This window comes from Neophocaena asiaeorientalis, unplaced genomic scaffold, assembly GCF_003031525.2.
Source record: "Neophocaena asiaeorientalis asiaeorientalis breed wild unplaced genomic scaffold, Neophocaena_asiaeorientalis_V1.1 scaffold145, whole genome shotgun sequence".
Taxonomy (NCBI): Eukaryota; Metazoa; Chordata; class Mammalia; order Artiodactyla; family Phocoenidae; genus Neophocaena; species Neophocaena asiaeorientalis.
This window is the reverse complement of record NW_020172629.1, coordinates 3764725-3782014: the sequence shown is the minus strand read 5'-3', so window position 1 is coordinate 3782014 and position 17290 is coordinate 3764725. Positions and strand designations below refer to the sequence as shown.

General features: G+C 52.4%; 1 protein-coding gene across 1 annotated transcript in view; it reads right to left on the bottom strand.

Moving 5' to 3' along the window:
- Window positions 1–1547: 1547 nt before the first annotated feature.
- The window catches only part of NOM1 (nucleolar protein with MIF4G domain 1), a 25812-nt gene continuing 10069 nt past the window's right edge, over window positions 1548–17290 (bottom strand). The window contains exons 3-13 of the mRNA XM_024739184.1: window positions 16725–17285; window positions 15079–15203; window positions 14213–14408; window positions 9874–10197; window positions 8147–8257; window positions 7252–7419; window positions 6546–6667; window positions 5610–5742; window positions 5016–5147; window positions 3179–3288; window positions 1548–2106 (exon numbers count right to left, since the gene is read on the bottom strand). Coding sequence (XP_024594952.1) covers window positions 1932–2106; window positions 3179–3288; window positions 5016–5147; window positions 5610–5742; window positions 6546–6667; window positions 7252–7419; window positions 8147–8257; window positions 9874–10197; window positions 14213–14408; window positions 15079–15203; window positions 16725–17285 — 2157 coding nt within the window. The 3' untranslated portion in view covers window positions 1548–1931. The remainder of the gene's footprint in view (window positions 2107–3178; window positions 3289–5015; window positions 5148–5609; window positions 5743–6545; window positions 6668–7251; window positions 7420–8146; window positions 8258–9873; window positions 10198–14212; window positions 14409–15078; window positions 15204–16724; window positions 17286–17290) is intronic.

Genomic DNA, 17290 nt, shown 5'->3' with positions numbered 1-17290 from the left:
TTGCGAGTTCCTGTCCTGCTGTCTGTCCTGGGTCCCAGGGCCCCACATGGCCAGGCTCCACACTCTCGACCCCCTGCTGGTGCCCTCGTGTCCTCCGAGTGCCCCCTCAGCCCCTCTTGGAAGAGCACGCCACGTCCCAATGGCACGTCCTTTGAAAAGCTCTCCGTCCCTGAGCGCTGGGAATAGCTGGCTGTCCCCATCACTCTGACTACAGGACCTGTCCTGTTAAACTTAAATGATGGTTTTGAACCCTTCAAGCTGCCCCAGGTCTCAACTCCACGTGTGGCACCCAGGAGGCCCCCAGCAAACGTTGACTGCGACCAAGTCCCAACTCTTACTCGGGTCCTCCTAAAGAGAGGCTTTGAGCTGACATAATTCAGAGACACCACAGCCTGAGCACAAAAAACAGCCACACACACAACTGGAAAAGTTGAAACTGAATTACAGACGGGCTGAGAGTCAAGAGCAAATGTCGGGTGCTGAATCCCGCCACACCAAGTAACACCTGAAGGGGACGCACAGCATCCTGCCGTGACATCTCGGCCGGGATGCTGTCTGTGCCCACAGGTCAGCAGCCTTGCGCCCAGAGCTCTCGGTGACTGATGCCACTGCCACCCAGGCCCAGGACGCAGGCTCTGGTCACGGTCAACAAGCAGGCCCTTCCCTCCATCCCTTCCGGCTCTTCCTGCTAACCCAGGGGCACCTCACCAGTGAAGTAAACCAACAGAAGCAGTGTCACTGCTTTACAGTAAGGCCTAATTATTATTATTTTTTACAAAAGGGGCAGAAGTGATTTGAATTAGGTTATTTTCATGAAAAGACACTGGAACGTTTTAGACCTCTGAAGAATGTGTTCTGCGTTATGAATGCTTTATGAAAATTGTTTATTCTGCAATAACTTAAAACTTAAGGAAAAACTATAAAAATATACTTCATGTGTATAAACTTCACCCAACAATGAACATTTTGCTTCATCTGCTTTCGCTCTGTCCATGAGCACAGGAAGGGAGGGAGAGAGCCGCTATATCTCAGGTGCATCCTGAACACGCATCCCTGGCAGGCGGTTCTGTCCGTGCGTGTTTATATCCCGAGGACACCGCTCAGCAGGCGGCACCTGCTGTGTCCAGTGTCTGTCTGGTGACTTCAAAGTTGTTCGGGAAGGTGCGTCACACCTGGACTCGATGGGTCTAAGTGACAGACACTCGCGGGGAAGGAAGATGTCCTTTCCCACGTCAGAAATTCAGGTGAGGAACCAGGATCGTCCCCCCGCTGTGCTGCACCCACACCTGCAAGGCTTGAGTCAACTGCTGACTCTTCCAGAACACGTGCCTTCCAAGTACTTGAAATAATCAATCAAACCTCAGGAATGTTTAACTGACGGTTTCTGAACTTTTAACCAATACATAAAAGATAAATAAAAACGCCATCCATTTCTTTGTAACTGCACCCTCTAGAGGCTTGCCTGTTAGAAAATTAGGCACTGGCACACCCCCTGGGCAGCATCATTGCTGCCTGGGGCCCGCCCCTCCCTCCCTCCCTCTCCCCTGCCTCCTAGAGATAGAAACATAGGTATTTGAAGACAGTTCAAAACACAAATACCGTAAAACCTTGGACCAAAATAGAGTTGTTTTTGGTTTGTTTTTGGTTTTGTTTTGCGGTAGGCGGGCCTCTCACCGTTGTGGCCTCTCCCGTTGTGGAGCACAGGCTCCGGACGCGCAGGCCCAGCGGCCATGGCTCATGGACCCAGCCACTCCACGGCATGTGGGATCCTCCCGGACAGGGGCACGAACCCGTGTCCCCTGCATCGGCAGGCGGACTCTCAACCACTGCGCCCCCAGGGAAGCCCCAAAATAAGAGTATTTTAAATACGACAGACTGTGCTGCGGCCCCACATTGCAGGCGAATGAGCACCCCTTGGCCCCAGGCCCTGGCTACGGCCTCAGGGACGCCTTCCCCTGCAGGGCCCCGGCGCAGAGCTCGGCTCTCTCCCGCAGTGCGCTGGCCTCCTTGTCGCCCCCGTGGGCCTGCCCGCCCTTCAGCAGGAAGTGGCTGATGAAGAGCTTCAGGCCCTCCCGCAGCAGGCCCAGCGCGGGGCTGTCGGACACCCTGAGGAGGAAGGGACATGCGTCAGTGACCAGCCGGCCCCCGTCTCAGCCCTAGGGACCCTGAAGCAGGGGACATACCTAGTTTCCATCTGGTCAGAATTCTCAGGTAAGAACTTAATATCCTATCTGTCAGAAATCATTTTCTGTTTGCTATTAGGCAAGTCTCATGTTCCCCAAATTAATGTTCAGGATATTATTAAAATTAAAACTGAAAGCTACATGTAAGTACAACGAACTTGCTTTTATAAAACAACACAGGTGAAAACAATTTCTCTCCTCCTTCCCACATGTTTTATCGCAAGAGCTGGGAACAAACCTTGCAAAAATTAAACCAAGGTCTTCAACTTCCGTTTCCATGAGCAGCATATGTAACACTTTTCGTAAAAAGTGGACTCTGGGTTTGTCCAATTCACTGAATTCAACGACCTAACAGTCCGGATAAAAAATAATAAAGTTACACTGTGGAGCCGACTCTGCAGTGATTTCTGACTCTAGTTTGAGTAAAAAACTATTGCTCCCCTTGCCCCTCAACTAAGGCTATTTCCAGTTTTATAAAATGAACAGCTGTCATTTGACGCGGGGCCCTGGGACCGCTGGTGCACTGCTGCAGGGCGTGCACACCACTGGTGAGAGCAACTCGGCAGTGCTGAGTCAGGTCCAGGGGGCTGATGGGTACCTAGCGAATCAGGAATCTCATTCCTGGAGTTGAAACGTAGATTATCTCCAAGCCTTAAAGAAACTATGCCCTAATTATCACCCTGAGGAGGAAGGGACATGCGTCAGTGACCAGCCGGCCCCCGTCTCAGCCCTAGGGACCCTGAAGCAGGGGACATACCTAGTTTCCATCTGGTCAGAATTCTCAGGTAAGAACTTAATATCCTATCTGTCAGAAATCATTTTCTGTTTGCTATTAGGCAAGTCTCATGTTCCCCAAATTAATGTTCAGGATATTATTAAAATTAAAACTGAAAGCTACATGTAAGTACAACGAACTTGCTTTTATAAAACAACACAGGTGAAAACAATTTCTCTCCTCCTTCCCACATGTTTTATCGCAAGAGCTGGGAACAAACCTTGCAAAAATTAAACCAAGGTCTTCAACTTCCGTTTCCATGAGCAGCATATGTAACACTTTTCGTAAAAAGTGGACTCTGGGTTTGTCCAATTCACTGAATTCAACGACCTAACAGTCCGGATAAAAAATAATAAAGTTACACTGTGGAGCCGACTCTGCAGTGATTTCTGACTCTAGTTTGAGTAAAAAACTATTGCTCCCCTTGCCCCTCAACTAAGGCTATTTCCAGTTTTATAAAATGAACAGCTGTCATTTGACGCGGGGCCCTGGGACCGCTGGTGCACTGCTGCAGGGCGTGCACACCACTGGTGAGAGCAACTCGGCAGTGCTGAGTCAGGTCCAGGGGGCTGATGGGTACCTAGCGAATCAGGAATCTCATTCCTGGAGTTGAAACGTAGATTATCTCCATGCCTTAAAGAAACTATGCCCTAATTAAAACCATACACATACACACACACACACACACACACACACAAACACACAATTTAGACCCAGAACAGACTAATTCCTACATATAACAATCATAGTATACCTATACAGTGGAATCCTATACAGCAGTAGTAAAATCTAAGGACAGAACTGCAGATATCAACATGGATAAATTTCAACCTTATGCCAAATTAAGTAACTGTAAAAGGACATCAAAAGCCTGGTTAACCACATGCAGACACCTACAGCCACAGCGCTGCCTACAGCCAGAGCCCCGTGAGGTACGGAGGGGCCGGGCTGCCTCAAGGAGTCTCCAGGACCTGCTGCACCTGAGGAACACGCCACATCCTGTTCCATTCTGAGCTCAAACTCAAGTGAACCGAAGGCAAGACTCCCCCCAGCAAGGAGAAGGCACTAGCTCTCCGTGCTGTAAGTTCTCCCCAGTTCTCGAAGGTGGGACGAGGCTCTGGCCCTCATTTTCAGTACAGTAGCCAAAACCCAAGGGCACATCTCTAACGAACATGCAGTTAACTCGACCAGCGCTCTGGTGAGCAAATACATAAACACAGACGGGAAACCACAGCCAAGCCTGTCCCCAGGATCAGGAAGTGGAAGGCCAGAGGCCGGGCCCCCAGCCATCCCCACCCCTCAGCTTCTCCCACAGTCCACACCCTCAGGACCCCCAGACCCTCGAGGTCCTACTGCCCAGGCCACCGTGACTCGCCTCTCATGTCTAGGCTTCGCTGCCCACCCCGGACCACCTCCAGAGCATCTGCGCTTCATCGTCTCTGACGAGTCAACGTGGGAATCCAACAGGGGCAAGGATGCCCCTGCTCTAAAAGACGTGCCACAGCCAAGGGAGGAGTGGCAGAAGCACAGCTTCTGTACAGCTCCCACATCCCCACTTCTTCCTGACGGAGCAGCGGCCGCCGCGGGACTCATGACGGCCTGTACACGCACCGCAAGTCCCAAGACTGATTCACGTAAAGCAGCAGACAACTGTGACGGCGCCTCGAGCTACTAGGCAAACCTACACCGCGTGCGCATCTGGTGATTTCCTATGACGGTCGGATAATGAGAGTGTTTTCCAGGTGAGTCAGGATCTAAGGAAACGCATATTCTTAAGGTACCAAACATACAGAATTACACCTGGCCCTTGAACTCGGCTTTGGACTGTGCAGTCCACCACATGAAGACACTTTCCACTAAATATGCACTGCAGGACCACACGCTCCAAAGTTGGGTGAATCCTCACGTGTGGAACCAGGATTCGGAGGCTGACTGTAAAGTTACACTCGGGCTACAACTGTGCAGGGGGTCGGTGCCCCTGCGCACCCCCGGGGCTCAAGGCTCAAGCGTACGCTGTCACTTTCAGCGCTTCAAATCAGCTCGCACATTACACATACCTTTAGAATGGAAAGCGGCAGTGACTTGGTCTTCAACAAGTGCGCCACCAGGTGAACCAAATTAGAGAAGTTAGTGGCTGGCAGAGTTTCTAAGTCCCGAAATTTGTCCCATATGCTGAACTGGAATGTCATCTAATAAAAAACAAAGAAAAACAACAATAAGAAAAGGTAAAATTCAACAAGTTATTAGAATAAATCACTAAAAATATAATCCAAAGGTACTGTATTTGTTTACTTAAAAGACCCTAAAAATCGAGACTTTTTAGAGGCAACTACACTCTCCTTCCCATACACAGTAGTCTGAAATAGCTTCACAGTAATTTCTATTACAGTATTTTCCCTTAAATCAGCAGAAACATTAGAAAAAGATGGTGCAACATAAACCAGAGGCACTCGCCGATTAACTGGGTCGTGACCCCTCATTTGTGACAGGGAAAGGTGACATGGGGACACGGCTCAGGTTGTGTGACCCTCTGCACATGGCTCTTGGCCGGGGTGGCCCCTGACTCAGGGCCTGCATCCCAGGTGGGCCGAGTCAGCCAGAGTGGTTAGACAGGAGAGTGGGACACAGGCAGCCTGCCTCCCAGCTGTCACCTGAAAGCTCCTTGTGTAGTCACAGAGCTTGCCCGCCAGGAATGCGTAGAAAGGGTTGTACGTTTTCTCTTGCAGACAGCAGTCAATGAGGACATGAACGATTTCTCTCTCCTGCTGATCCTTAAGCCCCAGCCTGTAAGACAGGAAGAGCAAGGGCTAAACCTTCAATTTGCCAAATTTTAACAGCTTGAAGGCAGAAATCTTTCAGAGGAACACATCCTGTCTGGCAGTTTGGTTAAGTGGGCCGAGTAGACAGGGCCAGGTAGCAGGACTGGAGCTCCAGGCCGTGCCCCAGCCTCTGGCCTCAGGGTTTCCAACAGCGTGGCAGAATGAGGTGACCCCAGGCTCTACAAAGGCCTGTCACTGGTGACCGACCGACAAGAAACAGGGCCTCAGCTGTGGGCCCTTCTTGTTTTTTCTGTTTTCGAAAACCTATGGTCTGGTTTGCACGCAGTAAAATCCATCCTTTTCGTGCACAGTGTTGACTGTGGACAAGGATTCGTAGTCCTACAGCATTTCCCCTGCATTTCCTTCTGAACTTGAAGCAAATAAAGGAAAATTAATTAGACTTTTTAGACGTACTTTGTACACAGATACTTTTCAATCTCATTACAACTAATTATAGAAGTTGTAATACAATTACAACTAAACTAAACAGGAAGTTTAATTTAGACGTAATCGGAAAGACAACTTTAACAGGAAGGTTTCAAGCAACTCATGACAAACAACAGCCACCGGAACTGTCAGGTGGTCACCTGATTTTTTCCAATCAAAATAGATCATAAACTGTCCTAATCTGGAGCTACCAGCGGTCAGTTAGCAGGAGCTGGACTGCAGCCCGTGGCGTGGGGCGGCGGGTGGGAAGGGGCAGGGCCCCGGCCTCCACGACGTGGCACCCAACTCAACAACAGAGCAGAGGCTCGCACACAGGCTTACTTCAGGAGCTTCTCGAATGCATCCAGAAAGTCTTCACTAGTCATAACTGTACAAAATATGTTTCTCCTGATGTCGGTGTTCATTCTCTGCTTTCGGGCGAGCTCCAGTATCTTCGAGCTAACCTGGAAAGAGGGACGACCGGGCGTAGATCATACAGACGTTTCAGTGAAAGTTGTTCTTTGGTTTAGCGTAGCTACTAAGTTTCTAAGAAGTAATATGTGTAATTCTGTGGCTTGACCCGAGGCTAACTGTAAGGTATGCGTAAATACACGTATGTAAACGCGGACCCTTTATTCTTGGGCAACGCCCCCGGCACCCCCACAAAGGAAAACCAGCAAGAGGCAAAGCAAGCCCGCAAGGAGAAAACCGCTTGATCCGGGAGGCTTCGCAGGAGCAGCGGGTCTGCCAGTCCAAGTACCAGTGGGATGAAGGAGAGGTAAGCGCTGCGGCCGGCGGGGGGGGGGCAGGACGGCCAGGAGGGCGGGGAGGCCAGGATGCCTGAGTGATCGTCCTGCGTTCCCCTCACTCCACTCAACGTTTAATTCCCTTTCCTAACATTTTGAGACTTTAAAAGGAAGTAACAGAAATGGAATTAAATGATATCACAAAGCAGTAGCTACTTCTATAAGGTCTTCAAATAAACCCAGGGAAAGCCGCGTGGGGACACAGGTCACACGCTTGGAGGTGGCGAGCACGGGTCACGTACCGTCCCCGTGAGCTGCTTCCGCGGGGTCTTCTGCTGACCGCTGTCGATCATCGGGGCGCCACTCCACGCGGACCCCACGATCCACCAGCGCCCGGTCCGCTCGGCATTCAGGACGCTGTCCCAGGAGACGCGGAGCTGAGTCTCTGTCCCTGAGCCAGCGCCTCGCAGCTGATTGAGAAAACAGCAGCCAGGGGAGGCCGCGGCAGCTCAGAGCCTGGGCAACAGCGACCCTGGCTCTTTCCAGCTCAGATAACAGCGTTTCTGGTGCGTGAAAGCTGTGATGGGTCACTGACAGCTGGGACAGTTAACCAGTTAGGAATAATGCCAAAGTTCGAGGTAAACTCTCAGGGTGTGTGCTTGGGCTTTGTGGGTCTATCACCCAAAACACTTGTCTTAGAACAGCTGTCACGGGGCAGGGGTGGGGAGAGAGGCTCAGACTCAGGCAGGAGGCGTGCCCCAAGGGCCGGCAGTGAGGACTCCACCAGCAGGTGCCTGGGACCTGCCGGAGGAGGCCACTCTGGGTCTGACTGGTGCCCGGGCCGAAGGGCTTGCCCGGGGGCCCCACGCTGAGAAGCTCTGGGGAGCTTAAACAGACGAGCCCCCCACTCCCCAGGCTGGCCTCCTTGGTCCTGGTGGGACCCCGGCCCGGGCCCTGTTCCAAAGTGATCAGAGGTCCTCCCGCGATTCTCCGGCACGGCCAAGGGCGGAGGGCTCAGCGTGGGGCGCACGCAGCTCACAGGGAGGGTCGCCCCACAGAAACGTGCAGTTGCCTTTCACGTCTGGGAACCCCCGCTAACCGGGCGGGCACCTGACCTGTGGCTCCACCGCCCTCCGGAACGTCACGGGGGTTGGCGCAAACCCAGCAGCGCAGGCGGCCGGGTAGGAGGGTGCCTACCAGGGCTCTCTGCAGCTTCCGCAGCCTCTCCAGGGGCTCGGGGTCGTAGCCCGGGATCTTCCGCACGTCGTTGTTCTTCAGGGCCAGCAGCGTCTCCAGCATGAAGCGAACCTGGAGACAGACGCGAAAAGCCATTATCTCAAATGCCGGAAACCAAGGACGCTTCACCGTGGGGAGAAAGACACCGCCTCTGCGCACGTGGTCACCGCCGCCGAGGACGGGGCACGGGTGCCTCGGGGAGAGGCTGCACCAACCTCAGCAGCCGCCCAGGCCTCCCCGGCCGAGAACAGAAATCCCTCCCCCGCCCCGCGGGCCGAGAACACGCCCGGGCCGCGCGCCCTTCCACCCCCACCGGCCCCTGGTCTCAGTCGCCCTCCTTCCCCACCGCGTCTGCAACCCCTTCCCACTCCTGGCCTTTTGCTTTCCTAACTTTTAAACTGGAAATGACACTGCACTTAGAGAAGACTTTCAAGGACAGCACAAAGACTTCCCACAGACCCTGTCTGAGATTCCCCCCAACGTTCACTTCAGCTGAGACATAACTCACATGCCAAGCGTCCACTGAGCACACTCGGGGCTGTGCAGCCGTCACCACGATCAGTTTTAGGACGTTTCCATCAGCGCTCAAGGACTCCAAACCCACCCAGTCACCCCCCAGCCCAGCTCCTCCAGCTTCAGGGCAGCCCGAGCCAAATGCCTGTGTCTGCCGTGTCTGTTTTAAATGTGACCTCCGAGCATTCAACACGGGGACAGGGTCTTCGCTGGGACCCGCCCCCATGATCTTCCTCTCCCACCTGGAGCCGCACCCCGCCCCCTTACACAGCAACTCCACCACCACCTCCGCGGCCCCCAGGACCCTCAGAGGGCTCGGCCTACACCTCCCTCCTCACAGCTAACCCGAGCCCTCACCTCAGCATTTCAAAAATGGGCCAGTCTTCCTGTCCAGTCTGTGTCTCCTGAACAAACTACTGCCCACCTGCAGGGCCAAGCTGGTACGTGGGGTGACCTCTGACCCCTCCCTCTCTCCCCTTCCCCCCACCAAGTCTGGCCACCGCTATGTCCTAAACCCACGTCCACTGCAACTCTGCTGATCACCGCCCCAACCCCCGAGGTGGCTTCTCTCTTTCCTAGTTGTAGCCAAAGTGACCTCAGCATGAAAACCTGCTCAGAGCCCTTCACGTGCCTCTGGGATAAAATCCCAGTTCCCTGCGAGGTTTACGAGGCCCCGAGGCTGGCCCCTGCCCTGCGCCCCTGATGCCTCCCCACAGGGACGCTTTCCTTTTTCCTCAAATGAGCCCTCGCCCCGCCCAGGGGTTCCCATGACTCTCCCGTGCCCCTCAGTCTGCAGACCAGCAAACAAGGTAGCCACCATGAGCCCCACTTTCCAGACGGGGAAACTGAGGCCTGGAAGCCTTGGTCCCTTTGCTGCCAAGTGGAAGAGCCAGAAGGCAAAGCGGGCTAACCCCCCCAGCCCCTCGCCCCAGGCCTTCCCAGTAAACCTCTTCTGAATGGCTGAATGTTAAATAGATCGATTCTTAAATTCACAAGAGTAAAGATGCAAGGTTCGCTCACACCTTGAAGATGAAGCCACAAAACCAGATGAGGCAGAAGATAACAGGGCTCATTACGAGACGAAATGCAATATTCACCCTAGATACTCATGTTTAAGTTCTGGTCAGTGTGAGCGTTTAGGCAGTTAGGAAGCCGGGCAGGTGACGCACTCATACCCTGGTCTGGTCCCGGAACTTGCCGCCTGCCCCGCTGGCTTTGGCCTGTGCCTCAGTGATCAGTTCCTTAAGCGACAAAGCATCATCTTTTCTCAAGGAAAAGCCCACATTTCTCAGCATTAACAGGATCAGTTCGATATCTTTTTCTGTGAAAGTTCCAATAAGTTTTCTCAAAATGTCAAAGATGAGGAGAGACTGTACCACATGGAAGTTATATAAATGGGCGATGATGGTGAACAGGTTGTCACACTCTTTCCCGTCACATCCGCTTTTATAGACGTCAGCAAACTTCCTCACCACAGCCTCCAAAAAGTGCGCACCGACCTGGATGAAGAACAGAAAAAACATTACTGCAAACATGTAAGAATCAAGTTAGCAAGTCATTCTCAGGGATCCTTCTTTTAACTTCAACGCATGTTGAAAGAATTAGTACTTTTAAAATGAACACATAAAACGTACATGTGGCAGGATACGAACTCCAGCAGGGCAAAACCTCTAAAAACACAAGTGTGAGTGCCCAGAGCTTTACAGAGGAAAACACCACACCACACATGACGCAGAGCAGGGCGCCCAGCGCACACCTTCCCTCGAAGTGCACCTTCTTGTCCTTAAAATCAACGAGGTGCTGTTTCCGGCCAGCAGCCATTCTGGTCCCTTGGAAAAATGAAATCGTCAAGAATGTTAAGGACACAACCGTGTCTCTAAAAATGCACTACTATCCAACACGGCTCACTTCTCCAGCCTGGTTGGGCCGGCAGGGAGACGGCAGGAGAGGGCGCCCGGCGGTGGCAGAGCGATGGTGACTCTCCAGCTGAGACACGGGGACGCGGATCACCGCAGCCGTGCTGGACCCTTGAAGGCGGACCGGGCCCAAGAGTCACCCAGCGACAGAACTAGAGGGTGTGGCCACTCACTGGACGGGAAAGATCAACCTTCTGCGTAACAGCAGCTGACCGAGCTTCTGACGGGGACGGTTCATCCGTCAGCAGCAGCAGAAGTGCAGGCCGGGCGGAATCACTGTAACCTACGGGCTTCCCCGCCGTCCAGCGGTTAGCGCTCCGCGCTTCCACCGCAGGGGCACAGGTTCAAGCCCTGGACGGGGAACTGAGATCCCACAAGACACGAGGTTGGGAAAAAAAAAAAAAGCCTTATACAGTCTGAACTGTAGGACACCTGGGCAGGGCTGGTTATAGAAGCAGGAGTGGTAGTTAAAATCCTGGGTGAGGATGAGATCAACCGGACAGGCTGTCGCCGGAAAACATACACATGTCACTGCCAAAACTCAACAACATAAATGCTAGAGGAGTCCAGAGAAAGGCACCAGATCGGCAGGAGGGAAGAGTGACTTCGCAGAGGCAGCTCTGACAGACTGGACGTGTTCTTTAGTTTCTGAAGACCTGAGAATAAACAACTTTAACCTATTAACTGCCACTTCAAGCCTCTTCTCTAAAGATGAATCTGAAGAATATACTCTCCTACCATGACCACTGTATTACACTCAAATACAACTTCAAAACAGAAATTAGAATTCTGCGGACATCAAGAAAAATGCAGGTATAAAATGTACTCAGGTATGTTTTCAATCACACAAATGGAATTATTTAATCCTATCAAAATCTGTCAAAATCACAGATTCCAGTTAATGTCTTCAAAATAAAATATAAGAGCACAGCATTAAGAAATAAGAATAACATTCACATTGCTAAAGTTATTTAAACAAATAAATTTTAACACAAATCTGCACAGACCTGAGTTTTGGTTTTTCAACGACTCAGAAGCAGCTCAGTAACTGACACCGTGGCTTCGTAACTCACGTTCCTCTTTGCATGGATTCCTGTGAGGATGCTCTTCTCATCACAGGCCTGAGAGAAGTTCAGTGGAGCCAGAGCTGGGACAGCTCAGCCTCCTCTGGCACCAGTTTTAGTGGCTGTCGCTAGCTGAAGTCCCCTCACGACTTGCCCTGAATGACCACTTCAGCTGTCCCTCACGCTGTTGGTGAAGGTTTAAAGAGCAGTGGGACCAATAATCTCGCATTTTCAAATGCAGGGGATTCCTGATATTGTGTAGGTGGTCAGGGTCTACGGCCTTTTCTGTAACTCAATGAAATGCTGTATGTATTGAAACCGTTTTTTTTTTTTTTTGTGGTACGCGGGCCTCTCACTGCTGTGGCCTCTCCTGTTGCGGAGTACAGGCTCCGGACGCGCAGGCTCAGCGGCCATGGCTCACGGGCCCAGCCGCTCCGCGGCATGTGGGATCTTCCCGGACCGGGGCACGAACCCGCGTCCCCTGCATCGGCAGGCGCTGAAACCGTTTTGATTGTCAAGTACTCCGGGATGGTCCAAGAGGACCGGGGGTGCACTAGGACAGCCTATAATGGCACTGAATGAATCGTGGCCATCACAGGGCACTAGGAAGGGATCCAGTGACTCCATTACGCTTTGTAATGAAGAGAAGGGACTCACAGCCCTTAGAAATCAAACAATTACGCGATTCCCTAAACAGCTGGTGCAGATTAGCTGAGGAGAGTTTGCTGTTCAGAGGTCTCGGGGCCCATGCCCCCTCCTCTGTCCTCGCCTCCCTGTGCCCAGGAGGTCCCAGAGTTGCCATCTTTCAAAGTTCTCACTGGGACTTCCCTGGTGGTCCAGTGGTTAAGATACCTGCCTTCCAATGGAGGAGATGTGCGTTCAATCCCTGGTCGGGGAACCAAGATCCCATGTGCCGTGGGGCGAGTAAGCCCGTGCTCCAGAGCTCCTGCACCACAACTAGAGAGAAGCCCGTGCGCTGCAATGAAGATCCCACGTGCTGTGACTAAGACCCGGCCCAGCCAAATAAATAGATAAATAAACAATAAATTTCAATAAAGTTTTGACAGAAAGTTCTTACAATATGACCTCGGCGGCTAGAGGAGAAAAGCGTGGCCCAGAGGTTTCTCTCGGGAGGGTGACGGAGCCTGCAGTGGGAGGAAGGGTGGAACTCCAACCACGCAGCGGCTCACAAGCACTACTTTAACGAGCACTTCCTCGGGCCAGGCTCCTGCGTATGCTCCCAGCCTCCCAGCCTGAAGCCGCCAGACCAAGCCCCCAGGGGAGGGTGGGCAGGCAGGTCACCAGGTGGCTGGTCTCCCAGCCCACCACTGCCCTCACTGCTGAGCCTATAGCAGATGGAAGGAGAAGGCCTTCTGGAAAGTCTGTGCTCTTTAAAGTAAGCCCTGGACAGCCCCACCCTGTAAGACCCCAAATGGTTTTCAAGACCATAATTGTGAGCAAGTCCTAGAAAAGTGGGAGGGGTGTGAAGAGTGCGCGGCAGGGGGAGGCAAGGCCCCGGGAACCGTCCACAGCCCGGCCTTCAGGGGCTTTGCTGCGTTTGCAAAGCGGGGCCAAATAAACACCCGCCCCACTCATCCTGCTGGGAGTCCGGAGGACTTACACCAGGGGATCAGACCTGCACTGACACTTTGCTGCCAAGGCCTGTTCCTGGGAGGAGGGCAATCGGAAGGCAGAGGGGCTCAGCACCACCCACTAAAAGACACTGTCCCACATAAAGATCCTAAGGGATCGAGTTCTCTGGTAAATATAAAGCTCATCTGGAAAACTACACCTCGTTGGCCTACTCATTCACTCATGCGTCTGTCTACCTCAGTGTAAAGTCCTGTAACCAGACCGATTTCCCTCAACAACCTGCAAGCAGCCACACGGAGGGAGTGGATGCTGACCAGGAAGGTTATGATCTCACTGTGGGAGGTGACAAAAGAGGACCTGGGACGAGGTGGGCCTCCCTGATGCCAACACAAGGGTCACTGACCAAGGGCCAAGAACACGGGGCGGGCCGGATGGCACAGGGATGCTATTTCCTCAGCAGCACCTACTGGGTACCAGGCACCGCACAGGAGATGCTTTAGACACGGTGTCCACTGAATCCCGACAAAGGCCCCACTTCAGACACGGGCAGGTCTGTGGCCCACCTAGAGGCACCGAGGCTCCAAGCCCAGGCACTGTCACGTGTCCCCTCGCTTCGTGCCCAGTTTTACCTCACATTCCGGTGGCCTCTCGCTCAACACAAAGCCCTGTGCTCTGAACAGCTGAAACAGTCACTGTTTCCATGGGGAATACAGAGAAGACGAAGGCAAGTCCACGACGTCAGCCCAGAGCGACAGAACTAACAGACAATAAGGCCACGTCAGAAGGGACCAAGCGCAAAAGCAGAAGTTGGCCAGCGTCACGTAGCTGCCGAGTGTGGTTTAGGATGATACAATACAGACAAGGTGGCCTTGAGCCGTGTCAGCTGATCACTGACACAAGCAGCACTTGGACAGCTAATGGCTGGAGAGAGGCAGCCCTACCTCGATGCCAACCGTGCAGTGAAGAATGCTGACCAGGAGGACATGCTCCATCACCAGCCTGGCGGGCATGGCCGCGTCCGGGGCGCAGGCGCTCAGGAGGACGCCCGTCAGAGTGTCACTCATGTCCTTCCTGCTGTGGCCCATGTACAGCTCCTCCAGCTGGCCACTGATGGAGGCCAGGTTCGGCTCACTCAGCCTGCAGACAGTTGGAAAGACAGAGCGACAGTGCTGTTTCAAATCAAGAATTGTTTTTTTAGGTCAATTAAAAGAAATTGAAAAAGTTATTAATACTTCCAATAGATCCTCTTTTGTGTATGTATTTGACCCACGAACAATTCTTATCCTGTCCCAACAATCCAGTATATATGTACATTACACAGAATCTTCTGGAATCTTCAAATAACATTAACTGCTGTCCTTCCAGCTGAAATGCAGCCACAGTAAGGCACATGCAGGATTCCCTTCAAGACCACAGAGACTGTGATGAGGATACTCCACTGATATCCTTACCCAGTCTCCCCGGGCAGAGGGAGGGAACCATCGTTAGCACATCCGTATGTACTGTTGGAAAAAAATCCCAACTTCTCCATTTTCTGCTGGCACAAAAATCTTTTATTTCCTAACATGGAGATAAGGGCTCTACTGGGTAGGGATGGGAGGATGTATATGCACTGCAGCTGTGCAAACTCTGAACATCAAATGGCACGTTCAGTAAAATTCCAGGATGCACCAAGAAGAGTGTTTTAACGAAAAAGAAATTAAAAAAAAAGGCAACGCAGGCTTTGGTTTAATTCTCAGAACCATTCCTGTGTTTTTAGAAAAGAGACAATCTCTTGAAGTTACACAATACACTGTCTCGAGGTTACCTGTTAATCAGACCTTTGACCTGTTTCTTGAGCCTCTCTAGTTCTTCCTTTTTCTGGGCATCCACTGTCTCCTCTTCTCGCCTCACGTGGGGTGGGATGTACTTTCCACCATTTTCACAAAGACTCTGCTTGAAAGGACAGAAATAAATTACAAAAGAATGTACATTGACTACACCCCACCTTTCCCCTTGCTACACTCACACTTAGATATTAAATTCCCAAGAACTGGGAGAGGCTGTCACTACTGACTACTGCTGCTTCATGAACATCAGCTATTTCCCGAGTGCCCACTCTAGTCCTGGACAAGCACGCCATGGCCCGGACGATGGACATCATTATTTACTTTAACACCAACACTACATTTCATCACCTTACTTTTCCCTCTGTAACTCTTCAGACTTGGCTGCGCCCCCCGCCCGCCTTGTCTACCCGACAGAGCCCCGTATTCTACACTTCTGCCAGCCTCAGTTCACTGTAGGCACGGCAGCACACAAACACCTAAATTAAGTGTATCACCAGTTTTGGAGAAAAAGCGGTCCAAAGTAATTTCAAACCTGTCAAAGCCAGTATCTAAATTTACATGATAAAATCAAAATCAACCCACTGCTCACTATTTCCCAGATTTTCAACTGAGGGGATTACAAGTCATTACCACCGACCAACACTCCCTGACAAGCCTTTAGGAGACAGACATTTGTAAGGCGTGATCCTTGCTCTCAGGCTTTAAGCTTAGCTGGAGAAAGCACATTTTCATACACAGAAACTTAATCTTAAGACACCCGTTAGTATGTCAGTTACACCGCCACAGGCTGTGAAAGAGACTTGGGAATAGTCAAAACTTAAAGTGCTAAAGAGAGGAACTGATAGCACTTGGGCACTGCTCACAGAGTGCCAGGTGCTAAGGCACCAAGGACAGAAATGAAAGACACTTCATATCCTTCAGGAGGGGAAAAGATTCCCCAAGATGTTTGACCTTAACAGATAAACACAAACAGTGAGAAATCGAGGAAAGGCCTCGCAGACAGAAGAAATAACATACTCAGAGGCAGAAGGGTGAAATGGTGAGAAGTGGAGAAGGAAACACAAGCAATGCCATGAGGCCGCCTTCAAGGTGCGTGTGCAGGAGAAGCTGTTTTAACAGGCAAGGGGCCGGCGCGTGAGGCCTTGTCTGCTCTGCCGTGGGTTCTAAACCTGGTCGTCAGTGTGCGACTTTATCCAAGGGAGTCTCGGAGATCAGCTCTGTGTTTTAGAAGGATCCACCCCAGGAGCAGCTGGACAGAAAAAGGACTAGGTGTGGGCAGAGGTGACTCAGGGGTGTTGCAGGAGTCCCCAGGGTACACGGGAGGTGGGAACAAAGCTTGGGGGAGGGGAGTCAAAGTCAGGTTTGGAGACTGAGGCAGTAAACCGAGTGAGGACGTGGCCTTAGGACGACGGTGGGAACGGCCGGTAAGTCCCTGGGATAGAAAGGTCTCCAGGGATGTTTTCTCCCTGTCTCTTTATTGTGGAAATTTAAATAACCCGACAGACCCATACTCAGCTCAAACAATTATCAATACATCAACTGTGTCACTTCTGTCCCGTGTTCTGCCCCCACCCGTTATTTTGAAGGAAATTCCAAAGGGCTCACATTGTTCACAATCTAATACCTTATCGTTTGCGTCAACATCCTCCGCGGAACTTTCACTCCTGTCTTCGTCTTCGGCAAAACGGACTCTCTTCTTCCTCCCTCCCTCCTTCGCCCTCCGGTCCGCTCCTCCGGCTTCCAGCTGTCCCGCCCCCGCCACCTGCGGGTCCTCCCCCTCGCTCTGCGCTCCCGCGTCTGCTGCCCGCTCGCCTTCGTCTTCCGCATCCTGCTGCTCCCGTTCGTCCTCGCTGTCACCTTCGGGGAGTGCCTGTCCCGCATCCTCCTCCTCCTCCTCACTGCTGCTTTCATACCAGCCACTACTCTTCCCAGAGTCCAGGGCTCCCAGGATGTAGTCGAGCCCATCGCGGGCAAAGCTAAGAGGCACGGAGCTTCCGTCGCCCTTCTTTCTGCGCTTGTTCAAGCCGAGGCACCGCTCCAGCTTTCGGATCTCTCGGTCCTCCTCCTCGTTGGCCGCCAGAAGTGCCCGTTTCCGGGCTGCGGCTGCGGGGGCCTTGGTCCTGCCGAGGGGACCCCTGGCCTGGGCCTGGCCGGCCTTGGCCGGAACCGGGGGAGGTCGCAGCTCCTCGG